Source organism: Sus scrofa, chromosome 7 (assembly GCF_000003025.6).
Source record: "Sus scrofa isolate TJ Tabasco breed Duroc chromosome 7, Sscrofa11.1, whole genome shotgun sequence".
In the NCBI taxonomy this organism is placed as follows: domain Eukaryota; kingdom Metazoa; phylum Chordata; class Mammalia; order Artiodactyla; family Suidae; genus Sus; species Sus scrofa.
The window spans coordinates 24,752,996-24,774,058 of NC_010449.5; the positions used below are offsets into that span (position 1 = coordinate 24,752,996).

Sequence of the window (21,063 nt, forward strand, 5' to 3'; positions counted from 1 at the left end):
AAGAAATGTAGAGACTTGTCACTAGAAGAGCACCACTATGAGATAGAAGAAGCCAGTGTTTATATAGAAGGGATGACATAAAATCAAGTAGGAAGAATGGGAATGGATTGGGAGGTATCGGAACAGAAATGACCGGACTTTAAAACAGGGGAAGTCCAACACCATAAAGTCTGCATGTGAATAACAGACATCCAGGAGCACTGGAGGCCAACAGATGGCTTATACATTTTTTAAAAGGCAGGGAATCATAAAGACATCAAGAAACCAGTTTTTTTTGTTTTTTTGTTTTTTTTTGTCCTTTTGCCTTTTCTTGGGCCGCTCCCGCAGCATATGGAGGTTCCCAGGCTAGGGGTTGAATCGGAGCCGTAGCCACCAGCCTACGCCACAGCCACAGCAACGCAGGATCCGAGCCACGTCTGCAACCTACACCACAGCTCACGGCAACACCGGATCGTTAACCCACTGAGCAAGGGCAGGGACCGAACCCGCAACCTCATGGTTCCTAGTCAGATTCGTTAACCACTGCGCCACGATGGGAACTCTGAAACCAGTTGTTTTAAAGGACTTTGGGGAAAGGGGTATTAGAAAACTTACCAACTTTTTTCTGAAGTTCTTCTGAAAAATAGAAATGCAAAGATCAATGTAAATCTCATGAGCTAGACACAGGGTGTGAAATTCAAATATATTGAAAAAATTAGTATTTAAAATGTACACAGAATGCAGAAGGCTGTTCTCACATACACACAGAAACCAAGCCACACAGACAGTGAATCTGAGCTCACTTATTATTTGGTTTGTTAGCTTCAATTTGGTCTTTGGCTGGGGTTAAATATATACAATCAATTCTTATACTGCGGTAGCTACACTGTGTAAAGTCACCTCAAACACTTTGTTAGAGTGAACAGAATCACTGCTCTATAGATTCCTAAAACACAGTTATGTTGCTGGGTGCCTCTATGCACAAAAGTTTTTGTCTATCAATTAATATGCAATTTTATTGAATCTGAGTTTCTGTTTTAACCTAGCCTGAATAAAGCTTATCTTCACCTAAATGACATGGGCAGAGGGCAGGGGAGGGCAAAAAGTATTAAATGACAGTAAAGGAGGTTCTAAATCAAATGACCATAATCTTTCTGGGAGAACTCGTACATGTCAGAAATATTAAATATGCCCAAATTTCAAAAGTATTCTGATAAAATTTACAAGAAAGAAAAGATCTGTTGCAACTAGAAGACAAATCAAAGCAGTAACAATGGGGGAAACTGAATGGCAAACAAAGATGGGTAACCCCAGTCGGAAAGATAAATTAACAACATAAAACAGAATAAAAATATGTGTCTGTGTAACTTGAGAAAGGCGATCCTCACTTGTTGAAGGCAAGGGTACAAGAAACAGATGAAATAATGACAAGGTCCTCGGTGCAATACGCTATCGGTACTTGCCTTTCTCATGGTCACTGCCCTCTAAAAAGTAGGAGGAAGGAAGAAACTATCCATTCCAAATGAATCTATTTTGTCAGGAATGGAGGAGGACAAAATTTAAAACCCCTTTATAGTTTACTCTATGGCACATATTGACCCATATTTATGAGAATTGATACCTTAAGATTTCAAAGGGCATTCCAACAATCAGAAGTTGTGTGTGTGTGTGTGTGTGTGTTTGAGTGTGCGCGTGCGCGTGTGGGTGCATTTGTTTGTTTGCATCACTCCACTCCTTGGTGCAAAAAGAGCTAAGACGGGAAACATGAGAGGAAGACTGACAGGAATTCTGCTGGGTTAAATGATGTCAGTCATTCCTCTTTCGTTGGCCTTTTTCAGAATAAAGAGCAAATATGCACACATCCATGACACAGTTACCACACAAAAAGTGATGAGGAAGCACACAGTAAAGGCACCCTTTTGTCCAAAGCTGAGTATGTAGCAGTAGTCACATAAAACCTGTACTATACATTGACAGTAGATACTCTTACATTATATTCTGGATGGAAACAAGAATATGATCTGAAGATATCATTAGAAAAGGAGAATGTTAAAATTTATGATCGTATTCGGTTTTCTTTTGGAAACATCCCAGGACCATAGTTATAAACATTCCTCATATAAAACTTTCAGAATCAAGAGCTGTTATATTTGGACTTCCCTTAAGACATATAGGCCACTACAAATATTTAAAAGGGATTGAGTTTGCCAATGTGATAATTGTATCAAAAAATACAAAATAATTAATTATAAGTATTATGATTGGATATTTTCTCAAAAGTGAGAATTATGAATATATTTGTAAATGAAAGGATCCTAGATACTTATTCACAGCCATATGAAGATGTAAATATTTCCAATAAAAGTAATTACAAGGGAAAATATACCATCTAGCATTATTTATAATTTTGGTTTGTAACTCCTTTTAAAGATATTTCCACAAGATGTAAAAGCAAATGCATAAAATAATAAGTCTGTGTTAATGAGTACACAATGTAGAAAGATGTAATGTGTAACACTGATTACAAAAGGGGGGATAGAGCTTCACAGAAGTAGAGCATTTCTGATGCATTTGAAGTCACATTGCTGTCAAGAGAAAATAGATTGTCAAAACTTTAGGATATTAGGTACAACTCCATGGTTTCCACAAAGAAAATATCCACGGACTACACAGAAAAGAAAATGATAAGTAATCTCAACGTGCCATTAAAAAAAAAAAAAAAAAGACCAACTGATTCAAAGGAAGAAAGCAGTGCAGGAAATGAAGGACAAAACTGCTATAAGACAGAAAGCAAGTAGTAAGAAGCTACAGCCTTTCTCAATCACTAATTATATTTAAAGCAAATAAGTCAAAGATCCCAATCTAAGGACACAGATTGGGCACATAGATTAAAAAAATCCAATAATGCTCTAAAAGTAAATAATTTTGATATAAATACACACAGGTTGTAAGTGAAACAATGGAGAAAGACATTCCATTCAAATACAAACCAAGAGAGAACTATCCCATTATCAGAGAACTGACCGTAAGACAAAACCTGTTAAAAATAATCAAAGAAGGACATTGTATATTCATAAAAGGGCAAATCGCCAAGAAGATATAAAAAATATAAGCTTGTATACACCAAATAACAGATGCCCAAAATATACAAAGCAAACACTGACAAAGCAGAGGGAGAAATGGGCAGATTTACACTATTGGTTGGAGACTTCAGTACTCCATTTTTAATAATTGATAGAATGACCAAATAGAAGATCAATGGAGAAATAGAGGGTTGAACAGCATTAAGCCAATCAGATTTAACAGACCTATACATTAAATTCTACTGAAAAAGAGCAGAGTATGTACTTTTTTATGTAATGAACATAGCACATTCTCTAAATAGACCATGTGTTGGGCTGTAGAGAAAAAGTCTTAATAAATTTTAAAGTTGATGCAATACAAAATATCTTTTCTGATTACAAAGGAATGAAGTTAGAAATCAATAATAAAAGGAAATCTTAAAAAAATCACAATTATGTGGAAATTAAACAACACACTCTTAGGAGTTCCCCAGTGACTCAGCAAGTTAGGGATCCAGTGTTTTCCCTGATGTGACTTGGGTTGCTGCTAAGACACAGGTTGGTTTCCTGGCCTGGGAACTTCCACATGCCATGAATATGGGGAAAAAAAAGCTCTCAGAAGAAAGAAAATAATAAAGATTAGAAAGAAGATTAACAAAATAGTAGAAAAGTAATGATGAAAGGCAATGAAACAAAAAGTTGGTTCTTTTTTTTTCCAGTTATTCACCATTTGAAATAAGATGGCCTTTTGTTTTTTTAATTTTTTTAATAATGATTTTTATTTTTTCCATTATAGCTGGTTTACACTGTTCTGTTAATTTTCTACTGTAAGGTAGACCCAGTCATGCATACATGTTTACATTCTTTTTTTTCTCTCATCAATCATGCTCCATCATAAGTGACTAGATCTAGTTCCCAGTGCTATACAGCAGGATCTCATCACTTATCCATTCCAAGGGCAATAGTTTGCATCTATTAACCCCAAATTCCCAGTCCATCCCACTTGCCCCTTCCCCCTTGGCAACCCCAAGTCTCTTCTCCATGCTCCATGTCCATGAGTTTCTTTTCCGTGGAAAGGTAAAGATGGCCTTTTAAATTTTTCTTCTTTTTTTTTTTTTTTTTTTTGTCTTTTTGTCTTTTTTTAGGGCCGCACCCATGGCATATGGAGGTTCCTGGCTAGGGGTCTAATCAGAGCTGTAGCCACCGGCCTATGCCACAGCCACAGCAGTGCGGGATCTGAGCCACATCTGTGACCTACACCACAGCTCACAGCAACCCTGGGTCCTTAACCCACTGAGCAAGGCCAGGGATCGAACCCTCAACCTCATGGTTCCTAGTCAGATTCGTTTCCACTGTGCCACAATGGGAACTCCAAAATTTTCAATACTTATTCTGATTGCTGAATATTAAGGACTTCCAACATTTGAAAACAGCCTTTACCTTCTCCAAAATTGTCTCCATTCAAAGTTAAATGTCCTTAGAAAATTCCATCTTATTCCAAGTGTTTAGACCCTTCACAATTCTGTATATTATACCTCTGACATGTTCCTCTTATTTTTTTTTTTCAAATTCAGTATCCCAGCACTAAGCAGAGAACTCTAGCTGAAACATGACCACAGAAAAGCACACTGACATCTCTTGCTTGGAGATTACTTCTGCACTGAGAAACTCAGAGTGTGCTCTTCTCTGTTCTCAACTCAAGGGTAAACTCTTTTAAGGAGTGGGGGGATGCTCCCTTTAGCTCACAAGATGACTCTGACTATCTTCATGTGGTTTCTTACACATGAAATGATAATATATGATTACTATCAGGATGGAAATATATATGGCCTGACTGATATTGCATAAATTATTCCAAGACGGAGATTGGAAAATATTCACTCTTGATATGTTTAAGACTCACTGACCAACCAATGCAGCTTCTTTGTTCCTTCATTTCAAGGACACTCTAGATACAGAGCCAAGCTTGGGCCTCCGCCAGAGTTCAGACAACCCCCCATCTCTCTCCAGAAAGGAAAACACTGAATTGATACTGGAGAGAGCTTGGGTCAATTGATAAAGCACTTTGTGGGTCTAGGAAGGATCTTTCCGTGGTGAACCCTGACTGTGTTAGTTCACATGAATGAGAGCAAGTGAAGACAGCATGTCTACTCTCAGAGGAAGCTTCAAGCAGTTCCCAGTGAAAACCGTATCTCTGTAGGTGGAAAGAGTACATAAATCTTACGTGAGGGTGACTTGAATATACCCCACTAATGGCAAGAAATAGTTTTTCTTTTTTTTTTTTTTTATTTTATTTTCCCACTGTACAGCAAGGGGGTCAGGTTATCCTTACATGTATACATTGCAATTACAGTTTTTCCCCCACCCTTTGTTCTGTTGCAACATGAGTATCTAGACATAGTTCTCAATGCTATTCAGCAGGATCTCCTTGTAAATCTATTCTAGGTTGTGTCTGATAAGCCCAAGCTCCCGATCCCTCCCACTCCCTCCCCCTTCTTATTGGGGCAAACTTTTCCTCATTCACCAGTTGTATGTGAACATACACTGGTGACTTACACACTTGATCAAATCATCATTTTTCAAGACAGAAAAGGTTCATCACTTGTCCAAAGTCTCATTTTATATATTTCTCAGTACTAAATAGGAATCAGAATTATAGTCACTAGAGACTGGATTTCTACTCCACTCTCAGAACCTCCAAATAAATGCACATTATGATTTTTGATCATGCACATTAATACCCACCTATAATTCCTTGTCAATGTATTATTTAAAAGATTTTATTTCATTACTATGCCCAGTATGAGAGTATTGGTTTTCAATTTTACAAGGTGATTTTTCAATATTTTTAGAATATAAAAATAAATGGATTAGAGTGAGATTACTCAAGGAGTTTGAATTGTGAGTTTGGAGTAAAGAGAAAAAGACCCAGAATATGCAAGAAGCATATTACCAAAAGCATCACAGATCCAAAGAAGAGAAATACGGGAAGAGTGATAGTATCCAAAAATTAAAGTGTACTGAAAGAAGTGAGATAGAAGAATGAGGTGGAAGAAAAAAATCAACATATAATGAGAAATAGATTCGTGAGGTAAAAACTGCTTAGAGATCACTAACTAGGGAATGAATAGACAGTTTGGGCAGATCTAAAAGTAACAGCCCCAACCCCTGGCTTTGTACCTTGTGGTCTGCTCTCTCTCTGCGGCTCAAATATACTCAAACACACCTACACATATAAACACAAACTATAGCAGTAACAAAAATAAAACTTACCTTCTCCAGAGTTTGTAAATAGCCTCTGAAACCAACTCATTGTTTGAGTTACCAGCTGAGAAGTGAGTTTGTTTCACGTCTGTCACTCTTGGTCCACAAGAAATTCCAAGATTTATGCTGATCTGGGTTGTAGAGCTTAAAGTGCCCTTGTGCTTCCTATGCCAGGACAGAAGGGAGGCACAGTACCACCCAGGGCTGTATCCTTGAGCCAGCTTCAGTCACAGGAACCAGGGTTCTGGCTCCCAAGCTCTACAGCCACGTAGATTATAGTTATCTCAGAAGCAGGGAAGGAGACTCTGGACTTTTGTCCTCATGGGACAATATTATCTTAGTTATGAGCATAAATTTTCTTACTTGAATGTGCATTTACATACAAAGTTCAGTTGCTGCATGGTTAGTTAGTTTGTTTTTCTTCAAGCAGATAAACCCCAGTGAGACTGTCTAGTGCTGGAGAAAGAAGAAATTTTATGTTCACTTGACAATCTGTGAGAACCAATTAAACTTAAGCCAGGATTGTTACAGAGTAGGCAATAATTCTGGGTTTCTTTACTTGTTGATTCCAGTCCTTGCTCCAAGACTATACTTCTGCCATCCAAATTTAGTACTAGCTTCTATTCTTCTCAAATTTGGTGACTTTTTGAACTCTGCCTGACAAGGTAAACCTAGATTCTGTTATAGTCGTCTTGGTATCTTTCTAATCCTTACCTAGGTCCACAATCCTTTCATAGTGGAAAAATATGCCATCGTGTGGCAGTACCCAAATTTTGTTTATCCGTTCATCCATCGATAAGCATTTGGGTTGTTTGCACTTCTTTGGCCATTATGATAAATACTGCTATGAACGTTCGTGTACACGTTTTTATGAATATTATAGCTTTATTTATTTTGTATATAACTTAGAGTGAAATTACAGAGTTACGGTAATTCTACATTTAACTTGTGAGAGTGTAAATGACTGTGTCATTTTACATTCAACCAGCAATGCATGAGTTTCTGATTTCTCTATATCCTTTCCAACACTTGTTATTTTTCCATTTATTTATTTTTTTGGCGGTGAGGGGGGTATAGGGAGGGCATAGGACAGCGATCCTAGAGAGAATGATGTGATATTACACTATGATTTACATTTCCCAAATGACTAATTGTGTTTCACATCTTTTCATGTGCTTGTTGGCCATTTGCATATTTTCTTCAGAGGAATGTCTTTTCACATCATTTGTTCATTTAAAAAAAACTGAATTGCTTTTCTTTTCATTGTTTACTATTAAGTCTTTATATATTCTTCATACTAAACTCTTATCCGATAATTTATAAAGATTTTTTCCCTTTCTATGAATTGCCTCTACACTATTCTTTTTTTTGCAACACCTGCATATAGAAATTTCTGGCCCAGGGATAAAATCCAAGCCACAGCTGTGGCCTAGGCGCAGCTGCAGCAATGCTGGATCCTCAATCCACGGTGCCACAGCAAGAACTCCTGCCTCTTCACTTTTTCGATAGTGTATTTTTGTGCACAAAACTTCTAATTTCAATAAAGCAAAGTTTATTTATTTTTGTTTGGTTGTGTTTTTGTTGTAATATCTAAAGAAAAAAAAAACACAGTATAGTATAGCAAGATTTACACCTGTGCTTACATTTAGATCTTTAATATTAAGATCTTTAATTACTTACTTAACTTTTTATATATGATGTGAAATAGAGGTCCATTTCATTCTTTTGCATGTGGATGTTTACTGTCCCTTCAGCATTTATTGAAATGATTATTCTTTTACCATCATATGGATAAATTGATTTTTTTTGATCCTTGTCAAAAATCAATTGGCCATAAAAGTATGGGCTTATTTTCTGGATTCTCAAGAAATTCTACTGATTTATATTTTATTCTGTTTTTTAAATACAATTTTATTTTATTTTTATTTATTTATTTATATATTGGGTTTTGCCATTTCTTGGGCCACTCCCATGGCATATGGAGGCTCCCAGGCTAGGAGTCGAATGGGAGCTGTAGCCACCGGCCTACGCCAGAGCCACAGCAACTCGGGATCCAAGCCTCGTCTGCAACCTATACCACATCTCATGACTCACGGCAACACCAGATCCCTAACCCACTGAGCAAGGCCAGGGATCGAACCCTCAACCTCATGGTTCCTAGTCAGATTCGTTAACCACTGTGCCACGATGGGAACTCCTATATTTTACTCTTATGCCAGAACCACACTGTATTGATCAGTGCAGATTTGTAGTAAGTTTTGAAATTGAGAAATGTAAGTTTTGCCTAGTAATGCCATCTTAAAAATACTAAGTTTTTCAATCCATGTTCATGGAATGTCTTTATCTATGTCTTTGATACTTTCTTCCAACAATATTTTGTAATTTTACATTTATAATCTTATACTTTCTTCATTATATTCATTCCTAAGTATTTTATTATTTTGATCTACTATAAATAAAACTTTTTTCTTAATTTTATCTTTGGATTGTTCATAGTGTGTACAAATACAACTGAAATTTGCATGTCGATCTTGCAACTTTGCCGAATTTGTTTTATCTCTAACAGTGTGTGTGTGTGTATACAATATATATTTTCTGTATATAAGAGGCTTTGACGCTATAGATGATGTAGACTTCGTGTTTTCGTGTGTCAGCAGCTGCTCTGCAGTCCCTCTTAGTGCATAAAGCACAGGTGATACCTAACATATTTCTGAATACATTCAACTTAACAAAATGCACGTTCAAAGTTAACTTAAGGAATTTAAAGAATTCTTATATTTAATACACATGTCATTTAGACTCTGCAGTTTTTGTGAGGTCTCAGTTGGTGACCATGGATATTTTCCATACATTTAAATGTGACAATGTCTCAACATGTGGTTGTGAGATTGTACAACTTTAATTCTTGTTCACCTTAATGAACAGCCTCTAGAACTGTGAGAAATAAATTTATACTACTTACAAGCCACGGAGTCTTTAGCGTTTTTTTACAGCAATCTGAACAGACTAAGGCTAATTTTCGGATCTGGAGCTTATAATGGTCAAATTTAGAATATATTTTAGGTTCTCATTTTTCTCAAATCTTTTTTCTATCCACACACCTTTCTCTTCAAGGTCTACAATTACCTTTGTTTTATGCCCTTTAAAGTTTTCCATCAAATCTCTGATACTCTTCGTTTTATAAATTATTTCTTTCTGTAACTTTAGGTAGTTTGAATTTCTATGTCTTCAAGGTCACTCATCACTTATTTCTTCAATGACTTATCTACTGTTACTCATATCCAAAGAAATTTTCATCTCACACACTGAACTTTTCATTGCTAGAAGTCCATTTTGGGGTTTTGTTTTAAATGTTTATCTCTAATGAACTATTTGAACATTTGGAATACATTATAACTTCTGTTTTAATATTCTTGTCTATACTGAGGGTTTGGTGTGAAATGTTCTAAAATTAGGTTGTGAATGGTGATGGTTGTACAACTATAAATATAATAAAATTTGTTGAATTATAAAAAAAAATAAAAATAAAACCAAAAAAATTCTTGTCTATAAATTTGAACACCTGTACCAGTTCCATGTCAATTTTAATTTATTGGTTTTTGGTTCACTGTATGTCATATTTTCCTGCTTCTTTCCTGAACTGGGAGTTTTTGATTGAATGCCAGACAATGTGAATTTTGCTTTGTTGAGCTTTGCTCTGAGATGAAGTTTAGATACTTGAAAAGAATTTGGTGAAGTTCCCATTGTGGCTTAGCAGTTAGCAAACCCAACTAGCATCCATGAGGATGCAGATTTGATCCCTGGCCTCACTCAGTGGGTTAAGGATCTGGCATTGCCATGAGCTGTGGTGTAGGTCGCAGATGCGGCTCAGATCCAGCATTGCTATGGCTAGGGTGTAGAATGGCAGCTGCAGCTCCGATTATTCCCCTAGCCTGAGAATCTCCATATGCCATGGGCCTGGCCCTAAAAAGACAAAAAAAAAAATGGTTGAGTTGAACCTTGCTTTTAAATCCCCTCATCAATATTGGATCAGTTTTTAGTATGGTGCTAATTATTCCCAGTTACTAAGGCAAGACTTTTCTGGGTACTCTACACCATGGCCACTGCATTTACAAGGTTTTCCAGCCTGGCTGGTAGGATCACACTTTCTTCTCATCCCTGCTGAAGCCCTGGTTACTGTTTTACTCTAATCATTTCATTTTAACATGATAGATAGCTCCAATAATAGAGAGAAAAGAAGGGTCTTTCCTTATCTTTGCTGGGAGATATACTTAGAATTCCCAAGAATTCAAAGTAGTAATTCTCCTTATTAACATCTTAAACTAATCAATCAAATTTCTCTCTCATCATTCAATAAGATAATACCTAAAATTCTCTCATTTGATTCTGATTTCTCCAGACCTCTATCATGTTGACATCAGATCAGTATGTTTGTTAGAATCAATCAGATTGTGATTGATATATATTTTTGCTTTATCAGATTATCCTTGCATTTAAGATACAGCTTAGCTCATTATCAAATTATAGTTTAAATTTTCTCCTTCCATATTTGAAAATAGAACTCTTTGGGAGTTCCTGTTATGGCTCTGAGGGTTATAAACCTGACTGGTATCCATGAGGATGCGGATTTGATCCCTAGCTTCACTCATTGGGTTAAATATCCAACACTGCCATGAGCTGTGGTGTAAATCACAGACATGGCTCAGATCCTCCGTGCTAATATAGTGTTGCTGTGGCTGTGGCATAGGCTGGCAGCTGCAGCTTCGATTTAATCCCTAGCTTGGGAACATCCTCCAGTATGCCTCAGGTACAGCCTAAAAGGGAAAGAAAGATAGAAAGAAAGAAAGAAAGAAAGAAAGAAAGAAAGAAAGAAAGAAAGAAAGAAAGAAAGAAAGAAAGAAAGAAAGAAAGAGGAAATAGAACTCTTTTGCCATTTTATTCATGTTGCTGTTGAGAAATGTGAAGAGGTATATCTAATTTTTATTCCTTAAACAGTGCTACTAAAATGTGACCCATGCATAATTATAAACTGTTTCCTACTAGTTCTTTACGAAACAAATACAGAAATAGAGGATTACAAAACTTTAGAGCAAATGGACAGAAACTTTTAGGTATATTGTATCTAATAATAAAATTACCACTTGTTACCACAATGTTTTTTATTCACTTCTTTGTTTCCAGTAATTTTTCAGAAAAGTATAAATCTGTGATATATAATTTATAAATCAAGAAACATTTACAGCAATAAACAAAAGGAAAAAAAAGATTCTTCTCTGTAGATTGAGAAACACTGCTTAATGTGGTTGGAAACTTTGGTCATGCAGACTCAGACCCTTAAGCCAGGAAGCATCCTAATTAGTGGTCCTGAAGATACTCTAGGTCTGGAGTCAGAGTTTACAGAGAATGGGCTACTGTCTTCACGGTTTATAGGTTCTTCTTCTAAGTCACTTAAATTGGTGCAGATAGGATTTAAGCTTGACATAAGGAGAGATTTGCCCAAAAAAGTTACAGTGGGTGAAGGAGTAGATGTGGGCACCATCAGTCATGCTGTAGAATGAAATGTCACCGTCCTCATAACCCAAGAAAATCACAATCTTTTGTGGATCCTTTTCAATCTGGACAAGCTCTTCTTGGGAAATGTCTTGGTTGGAACAGATGAGAGCCCTGTAGTCCGGTCCCTTCTTCTCTAAGACTCTGAACTTCTTTGGTAGATCGTTGCATTTCCCCTCCCCCTGCATGGGCATCTCATAAATGCCTAGAGTCCATTCATCAGTGTCCTTAATGTCCACTTCCCAGTAATGTCTCCCTGAAGAGAATGCTTCCTGTTCAAGTGTGATAAGGTTGCAGTCTCTTGGTGTATCACTAGGTGCTTCCTTTCCGAAGTTCTCTTCTCTCACTGGGTCAGAATCGCCCTCAGAAGAGTTTTCATGATTTAGAGTTATAGGAGCTGGAAGAAAAAAAAGGAGGGGGGGATGAAAGGGCCAATGTTGTATATTTCAGATAACTATTGTACAGGGGAAATCATCAAAATAGAGCAAATGTGTAAGGAATGGTGAAAAAAACACCTCTCCTCTGAATGCCTGTGTACTGGGGGAGGTGGTGCCGGGGGTTTTGATGTACTCTGTCTTGAGTTCCATGCTGCTTATCTTGTCTTATCTCCGCTATGGTCAGTGTCTTGGCAGAGTGCCAGAGTGAGAAGGGGCCTCGAAGTGTTTATTGGAGAAGAGTGTTCTTTCCATGTTCTCTAGAAATTAGACCTACGTTCCTCAATTAGTAACAGTCTCCATAGAAGCTGACCTCTCTACAAAGAACGACTGAATTACTCTTGCTGTTTTGAGTAATTCAACAGCAGTTGAATTTTTTTAACTGAGTTTGGGGTCTCCTCGTTGAGGTGTATATTAATTTCTGTTTCAGAACCAAGTGGACCCCACAGACAAGAAAGCTGTGTCAGTGTGTGAGAGTGGATGCATGACCAGAGTAGCTAATCCTAGCAGCAATTTTCAGTTCGGGATAATATTTAATAATGTTCACGTTCTTCCCTCTCTTTACCAGAACAATGGCGCCTCTGTCTTTTCAACTGGGAGATAATGTTAAGAAGGAAAAATGGGGTCTCAGCAGACTGGAAGGGAGCCAAAAAGATAAAGACCTGCTTACCAGGTTTGAAAAGTTCCTTCCTCCAGTCTGAAAAAGAGAAATACAAATTGAGATGGAAGCATACTCATCGAATGAAAAGGAGGTGAGACACTTCCTTCTCTGACTCATCCGCATCACCTTCTCCCCTCAACATTCTCTTCCTCCTCTAAAAGCCTCAAATTCTGGAAGTGTCCAGAAACTACAAAACAAATACTATGTTTTCTGTGCTCTGTCTCAGATTAGAACTGTCTCATAATTCAGCCCCAAACTGAGGCCTATTCTCCAGTCTGAGCCAGATTTGGGAACACCTGAAGCAGGCTATAATGCTCTGCATGCTGCTCTACTATGCTCTCAAAACTTTATGGACCTTCTCATTGATAATGTATTTTTAAATTTACTTTATTTTATTCTATTGTATTTATAGTTTTTCTAGCCTATGACCTCCTCAGAATAGAGTTTAAGATTACGACTATGGCCCTTATTAGTTTGACCCAGATTATGATCAAATTACTTATATTTTTCTCCAGAGACAAATTCCTCTTGGGAAATAGAACTGCATCTGCTTCTGCCTTGGCCACGTCTCTTACTGCCAGTGTGATTTTGTGGACTTTATATAAAGATTGTACATTCTCAGAGGGTTTTGGGACAATAGGCAGATAAAGACATATCCATAATTCTTGATTGGAGCAGCACTGTGGTCTCTCACTAACTGCCCTCCTGTAAGAAGTGTCACAGTTGGAGGTACAGAATCTATGAATATGAGTTGCAGAGGATCTCTGAGATCATGTATTCCAGACTCTTCCTCTTAGTGATGAGGACACTTAGGTCAAGAGAGAGAAAATAACCCGACTTATCAGTGGTAATTGATAGAGCAGAACTGAAAGTCATAGGTGATCCTCAGGACTTTGCTCACTCCTTTGGAAACATGGAAACCCTTTTCAGCATCTCATAAAAGAAAACTCATAAAAGAAATTGCTTAATCAACTATAATCCTTGGGAGGAGTTCCTCCAACCTCCTCTTATCAAAGCACTTATCAGGCACATGTAGTTGCCTGGTTCTTAGCTTACCTCCCCAATGGACTTTTAGTTCCACAGGATCAGAAATAACGTCAGAACAACTTCTGGCATATAAAACCTACACACGTATATATTCAAAGAATGGCACAGTATGTTTTTGAGGCCCAGCTCTAGATTACACATCCATCCATCCATTCACACACGTGCATGTTATCAATCCACACAATACATAGACATAGATTGTGTGTGTGTGTGGCTGCACTCAGAGCATGCAGAAGTTCCTGGGCCAGCGATCAAACCTTCGCCACAGCAGTGACCTGAGCTGCTACAGTAACAATGCCAGATATTTAACTGGCTGCACCACCAGAGAATTCCTAGACACAGATTTTAGAAGGTATCTAGAATTCCCCCTACTACCAGATAAACGTAATTTTGCAAATGATATTAAAATATTTTGAAAGATTGTTTTTCAGCGTTTTCAAACATAAGCATTTGTCCCTGTACATTGAATTTTACTTTCTTTATTTCAAACAGGTAAAATAAGTAAAAGTCCTAGTTAATATATGGCTCCAAACATAAAATACAATATATTTACTGCTCTTTTGCTCTTTGAAACTTTATTTGTAGACTAGAAATGCTGACATAATATAGAGAATTCTTTTTTTTTTTTTTTACATCTGCACCTGCAGCATATGGAAATTCCCAGGCTAGTGGTGAATTAGAGCTGCAGCTGAGGCCTACACCAGAGCCAGGGCAACACCAGATCCAAGCTGCATCTACAAACTTGTGGCAATGCCTGATCCTTAAGCCACTGAGCAAGGCCAGCGATTGAACCTGCATCCTCACAGAGACTGTGTCGGGTTCTTAACCCACTGAGCCACAGTGGGAACTCCAAGAATTCTTTATTCTGGAGTTCCCTTCATGGGTCAGTGATTAACAAACCCGACTAGGATCCATGAGGATACAGTTTCCATGCCTGGCCTCATTCAGTGGGTTAGGGATCTGGCGTTGCTGTGAGCTGTGGTGTAGGTTGCAGATGTGACTCGGATCCTTCATTGCTGTGGCTGTGGTGTAGGCCAGCAGCTACAGCTCTGATTCGACCCCAAGCCTGGTAACTTCTATGTGCCAAGGGTACGACCTTAAAAAAAAAAAAAAAAAGAATTCTTTATTCTTCCCACATTTCATCAAAATCACTCTGAGTTCCATCCTTTTTTTCTCCATAGTGGATGGGCTGACAATTCATGTCAGGTCCTACCATAGATATGTTACAGAATTGACCCGTTAGCAGTTGTTTCTCCTTTATCATTAGCTCTGGAAAACAAGTGATTATTTGAGCCTCCAAATACAAAATATTACAGAGTGATACACAATAAATTTTCAAGTGTGTGTGTTTGTGAGTGTTTATGACTCTGCTTATTATGCTCAGAACACCATAGGCGCTTGACAAGACAGGGGCCAGAGAGTTACGTACCAGGATATAGCAGGGCCTTTTTCCAATCTAAAATAGAACAAATACAGGTAAGACAAGATGCAATGATCTGGAGGCTCATATTTCTCTTCCTTTCCCTTATTTCTCTTCTACTAATCATCAGGTCATTTAGTCTTTTCCTCTAAGGATAGGGAACTGAGCAATTGGTGGACATCAGGACATCAACTGACATGACAGGGTCTCTTACCTTCCTTGTATAATGCCTTTCGCTGGTCTGGAAAAAGAAAAGATTCAGTGAGAGACCCAGAACAGGGTAAAAATGGGAACAGATTTACACAGGGCACAAGAAGACGCATGACTTACCGAGCTCTGCCTTGAGTTTCTCTGAAAGGAGAAGATATAAAATCCATCAAATTGGGGTCTAGCTTCTCCTGACTTTGGGGGGTAGCTAAATGAATTCAATCTGGCCTTCCCTTAAGGGTCCCATAGCGAAGCAGGTGAGAAAGATTAGCAAACATGTTATGTCAAATGTGAAAGGACAAGTGCTAAGAAAAGTTACATGGGAAATAACATGGGATCACCTGGGAAGGAAACCCAGGTGATCTTAAACTTCATGGGAGGGCAAAAATGGAAGAGAAGATAAGGGAAGACATTTCCCCAAAGAAAAACAGGTTAGAGCACAGAGGCACGAAAAGGTGGAGTGCAGATTGAGCTGCAATTTGGAGGCTTCATGACCACGGCGCACAGATGTCCACACTTCCCACTCAGTGTTCTCCTTTCCACACATCTCCCAGCTCTGTGGAATTCTTGGTACCCTGTTTTTTTTTTTTTTTTTTTTTTTTTTGTCTTTTGTCTTTTTGTTGTTGTTGTTGTTGTTGCTATTTCTTCGGCCGCTCCTGCGGCATATGGAGGTTCCCAGGCTAGGGGTTGAATCGGAGCTGTAGCCACCGGCCTACACCAGAGCCACAGCAACGCAGGATCCGAGCCGCGTCTGCGACCTACACCACAGCTCACGGCAACGCCGGATCGTTAACCCACTGAGCAAGGGCAGGGACCGAACCCGCAACCTCATGGTTCCTAGTCGGATTCGTTAACCACTGCGCCACGACGGGAACTCTGGTACCCTGTGTTTTATTTGCAGTTCCTGGGCAAGCTTTTATTCCCCATCCGCCCTGCACAACCTGTATCTGGAACCTCTGATTTGACCTGCTGCCCTGACTTACCTTTGGCTGCAAGTGCTCGTTCCTTGTTGCTGCTCATCTCCTCTTTTTCCTGAGATTCTTTCTTCCTTTCCATGACTTCTCGCTCTTTGGCTTTATGTTCTCTCCAGCCAAAGTAGCTCATCCCGATGAGGAGAAGCACCAGCACAGGGAGTGTCCCAGCCAAGGCTTTTTTCCATGGCGACGTCCTGGGGAAGAAGGGCTCTGACACAGGCATGTGGAGACACAGTGAGAGGCTCATCTGGAGGAAGCTTTTCTCCAAGGCTCCCTTCAGCCCTTCTTCACTCCTCCCTGCCCTTAACACACCCCAGCTCTGCCTTGGGGTTTGTGCTTTACTGACCTGGGAGGAAAAGGGCTGACACTTTCTCCTGGCCAGAGAGGGGGTTCTGGAAGGAGCAGGTCACATTGCCCAGAGAGCTGTCCGTGACCACGAGAGACGCCTCCACATGGAAGAGCCCATCTCCATCTTGGGACTGGGACTCAGAAAGGGAAGGAAGCTTCGCTCCTGCCATATCGCTCCATTGCACCCTGGGTTTGGGGAACCAGCCACCTGAGGAGCACAGAACTCGGATCCCGTCATCCTCGGGCCCCATCATGTGAACGTGAGGGGCAGCGCCCAAGCCTGAGAAGAGAAAGCATGTGCTGGCCCTTGGGACTCCAGAGTCCCTGAAGCTGAAGGTCCACCTGCTCTTCGTTGGGCTGAGGAGCAAACTGAAGCTCAGAATTCAAAACCACTCACAGCCAGTGTTAGGCTTACCTGTGATTCAGTTTTTAAGTCAACATAATGCCTTTGTGCTTTACGTGGACTGAGAGAGCTTTGAGGTCATTCCAAGAAGAGAAAAAAACAGGGACAATTCAAGACAGAAAAAAAAGGAGTTTAACATTATTGCTGTTTTTCTCTCCTGATTGGGTAAAAAATACTTGACGGTGTCAGGACCCATGTGAATTATTACTGGTTAATTAATTTTTGAGATCTTTTTGGATACCAGAATATCTTCAGAAACATTGCTATTGAAAGGCAAACAGCATGTGGTCTTATCCTCGCTGTACAGTTTAGGAAATTGACGTTCTGCAAGGGAAAGCAGAATATCAACATATGGAAGATCGCAAGAAAGGCCAGCTTGGGAATCCAGATAGTGTCACCTTTCCCTTTGCTTTTTAAAAAGTTATGTATTTTTAAATTGTTAAACCAAACAAGTTTTTTATTAAAGTATAGTTGGCTTCCAGCATTGTGCCAAAATCTGTTACACAGTGATCCAGTTATACATGCACACACATTCTTGTTTATATTCTTTTCCATCATGATCTATCCCAGGAGACCGGATATAGTTCCCTGTGCCGTGTACCGTAGGGTCTTGTCGTTTGTCCCTTCTAAACGTAATAGTTTGCTGTGCACCGTGACACATGCACTCTATGCCATGTTAACATACCTATAACATGCAGCTCCACGATGGCTTCTTGGGAGATGTAACCCTCCTTAAAATGACACCGATACTGGCCATCGTCAGAGGCACGGATCTGTTGGATCAGCAGGGTCACGGTCCCTCTGCCAATGGAGTCCTGCACCAGCTCTGTCCTGCCACGGTACTCCAGCATTTGCTCCCCGCCTTGTTCCTGCCCATTCTGGTACACAAGCACAGCTGGGGAGAACTGAGCTCGGTACCACCGGATCTGCATGTGGGCTGCACTCTGCTCAGGGAACAGCTGGCAGGGCAGAGAGGCATCTGCCCCCAGCAGGACCAGGATGGGCTGAGCTGGTCCCTTCACGGAAAACTTGGACACTGCACGAAAATCAGAAACACGTTGGAGGAAAGAGTGAGGGGGAATGAGATGGCAAACGCACCTGCATTTTGTAGGGACCCAAACATACTTCCTTCTTTTTTGCATTACTTTGAAAAAAGTTATATGTGCTATGTACATGTGAAGTGCTACAACCAATGAAAAGAAATAATTCTGTTTCATGAAAACGGGATCATTACATATAAATTTCTCCAATAAGGAACCATTGTAAGACATGCAGTCAGCTCTACTGATTGTCTTGGTCACTGTTTAAGCTTTTCCTATATTGGTGAATATTTCCATTGCCTCCACTTCAGTGTTACTACAAACATTCCTGCAATAAGCATGTTATACAAATACACATATAAATGTGGGAGAGCTTTCTTTGGGATACATTATTATAGAGCTGCTGAGCCAACATGTATAGGTAGTAAACATTTTGATACTCATTGCCTGACTTCACATTAAAGAGACAATAACAGAAAATATTATTGCAACCTCATAGCTGGTTTCTCTTCAAACCTGGAGTCTGAAAACTTCATCATGAGGGCACCTTTTATTTCATGAAGGAAGAACTCATGTCCCAGAAAGAATGAATTGTGTGTCCAAGATTATAACCAGACAGAGTTCAGGCATCCTGAGTCCAGAGAATCTGGACTCAGACTCGGGTTTTCTTGGCAGTGTAAACATTACAAAGTATATTTTAACAAACAGTTACATCAACTTTAAACAGGCTAAGATCACTCCTACTTAATCAAGATGTGGATAAATATTCCACTCTGAGTTTCATGGGGTCTGCTCAAGGAGTAAGGGGTGCGCATGGGAAGGAGATCGCCCCAATATAACTTCCTTTGAGAAGGTGCCGAGCTCTGACTGATGGACTCATTACATGAGAAGAGCCATTGAAAACAAGCCAACAACAACAACAAAAAAGCATAAGGGACAACACTGACCCGCAGAACACCACGTGGACATCTGGAGAAGGGCAAGAATGGAGAAAAAGCCAGTAGGAAAGAAGCTGGGAAAATCCGCCATCTTCTTCGGAGCCGAAAGCGGAACGAGCTGGAAGCACAGAACATTCATTCTCAGGAGGAGGTTGCCTGCACGAGAAGGTGGTAAGAAGCCATCTGACTGTTCTTAGAAAAAAACTGCTGTGTTCCAAGACATGCTTTCTACACAAGTTTTTGGCTGTTTGCCCTCACAGACCTTAAAACAAACACCACCAACTCCTATCCCTTCCCAGTGGGTTTTTTTTTTTTTAACTCCCACCCACCCCCGCCCTTTTTTTATTTTTTTCCTGAAAACCAACTGTTTCCCCAGCAGGTGTGGAAAATTGTTAAACCGTCTTCTTGTGTCCCGTGGGCTTTCCCGCTTATCTGCGGATTCACTTCCTCCCCAGGGCTCTGCTGAAGTTGAAAACTCAATGTTGAGAACTGAAGTCAGACACAGAATTTGTCCACTCCTCTCAGTCTACTTTCCTTCCTTCCTTCATTTGTTAGTTCTTTCACACATGTATTTATTTATTTTGACCACAAATGCTCTCATGGCTTAACTCCTGAAAGAGATGGGAGTTTTCTCACCACATGACCCAGAGCTCAAGCCCTTCTTTTTTTAGGACCCACATGTTCCACAGACACACCTGCACATCGCCACACATTTCTCTCTCTCACCAACCAGATGGAGCCACGGGGCCAGGGGGTCCTGAAAGTCCTGGTCCCCACGGTGCACCTACAAGGCCCAGCTGCAGAGACAATTTGTACCTGGTTGTTCTCCTGGTCAGGATCCAAGGGAGTGGCTGCAGGGGGCTGGAAACGGCAGGTTCCTAACCCATCCCTGGATTGGGAAAAAATTCTCAGGGAGGAGGACGAACGGGGCTGCCAAGAGGGACTCGCATTTCAATGCCTCTCCTAGAAGGGGCTTAACAAGAAAGTCGCAGCCTACCTTCAGCTCTTCTAGCTACTTTGAAAGTGGAACTAATGGAGGTCATCCCGGGGGGACTTTGGACTGGGCTGAGCTGTAGGAGGATAGAGACTCTGAAGTCACTTTGGTGGCGAATGCTCAGCAGAGCTCCCTCCTCCCACCGGCCAAGGGCTGAAATCACATTATTCAGGGGGAAGGAAGCATCTTGCTGTGTAATCTTCAGGTCAGTTGGTTATCCAAGTGCGCAACTTACAAAGTTAAGTGATTTGGAGAATAAACCCGAGAGGAGTGTGTTTCCTCCTCCCACACCGTGACTGCCATCAGAAGCCACGTGCAGAGTTGCACAAGGGAAAACAAGAGGTCAGAGATAGAGGGCTCTGTGCTCCAAAAACCTCAGGGCCCCCCACATTAGAACAGATGTAACAACACAGTTGCTCAGTGCTGGATACTGAAAGCTCAAATGGCAGTTTCTTTCCATTTCACACTCTTTCCACGTTTAATTCATGTTTCTTCATGTCACACAAGGTTTACGGATAATCGGGGACACAAAGAGCAATTCCATAAACATTAGCATGTAAGCCCTTAACAGTCTGGCCAAATGAATACCACAATCTTAAATAAATATTCTCCAGAGACAGTAAGGTACATTCACCTTTTTGAGAAATCAAATGCATTGAGGTATAATTTGCACACCATGAAAGCACGGTTTGAAAACATGCATCTCAATGATGTTTCACAAAAGCTTACAGGCCTGTAACTA

General features: G+C 39.9%; 2 protein-coding genes across 12 annotated transcripts in view; both read right to left on the reverse strand.

Moving 5' to 3' along the window:
• The window catches only part of LOC102158214 (butyrophilin subfamily 1 member A1-like), a 34,378-nt gene extending 27,623 nt beyond the window's left edge, over window positions 1-6,755 (reverse strand). For 2 of the 3 annotated variants that reach the window (XM_021098494.1, XM_021098493.1), the window contains exons 1-2: window positions 6,315-6,611; window positions 595-615 (exon numbers count right to left, since the gene is read on the reverse strand). Coding sequence is in view for 1 of the 3 variants with exons in the window: in XM_013977678.2 (XP_013833132.1) it covers window positions 595-615; window positions 6,315-6,354 (61 nt within the window). In the remaining 2 variants the exon portion in view is untranslated. Of the gene's footprint in view, window positions 1-594; window positions 616-6,314 lie in introns of all 3 variants that reach the window. The other variant, XM_013977678.2, reaches the window with a different exon arrangement.
• Window positions 11,450-20,533, reverse strand: LOC100513868 (butyrophilin-like protein 1). 9 transcript variants are annotated; one of them, XM_013977694.2, is made up of 12 exons: window positions 20,325-20,343; window positions 20,144-20,216; window positions 19,726-19,938; window positions 19,337-19,445; window positions 18,035-18,385; window positions 16,945-17,226; window positions 16,608-16,808; window positions 15,748-15,768; window positions 15,632-15,658; window positions 15,427-15,453; window positions 12,960-12,986; window positions 11,450-12,252 (listed from the first exon to the last, which is right to left on the reverse strand). In XM_013977694.2, the coding sequence occupies exons 4-12, from the start codon at window positions 19,416-19,418 to the stop codon at window positions 11,750-11,752; spliced, it is 1,521 nt and encodes a 506-aa protein (XP_013833148.1). In that variant the 5' UTR covers window positions 19,419-19,445; window positions 19,726-19,938; window positions 20,144-20,216; window positions 20,325-20,343; the 3' UTR covers window positions 11,450-11,749. The 9 variants fall into 9 exon arrangements, with proteins under 9 accessions (XP_013833148.1, XP_013833147.1, XP_013833143.1 ...); XM_013977693.2 differs by lacking the exon at window positions 19,726-19,938 and having other exon boundaries at window positions 20,325-20,533; XM_013977689.2 differs by lacking the exon at window positions 19,726-19,938 and having other exon boundaries at window positions 19,337-19,483; window positions 20,325-20,384.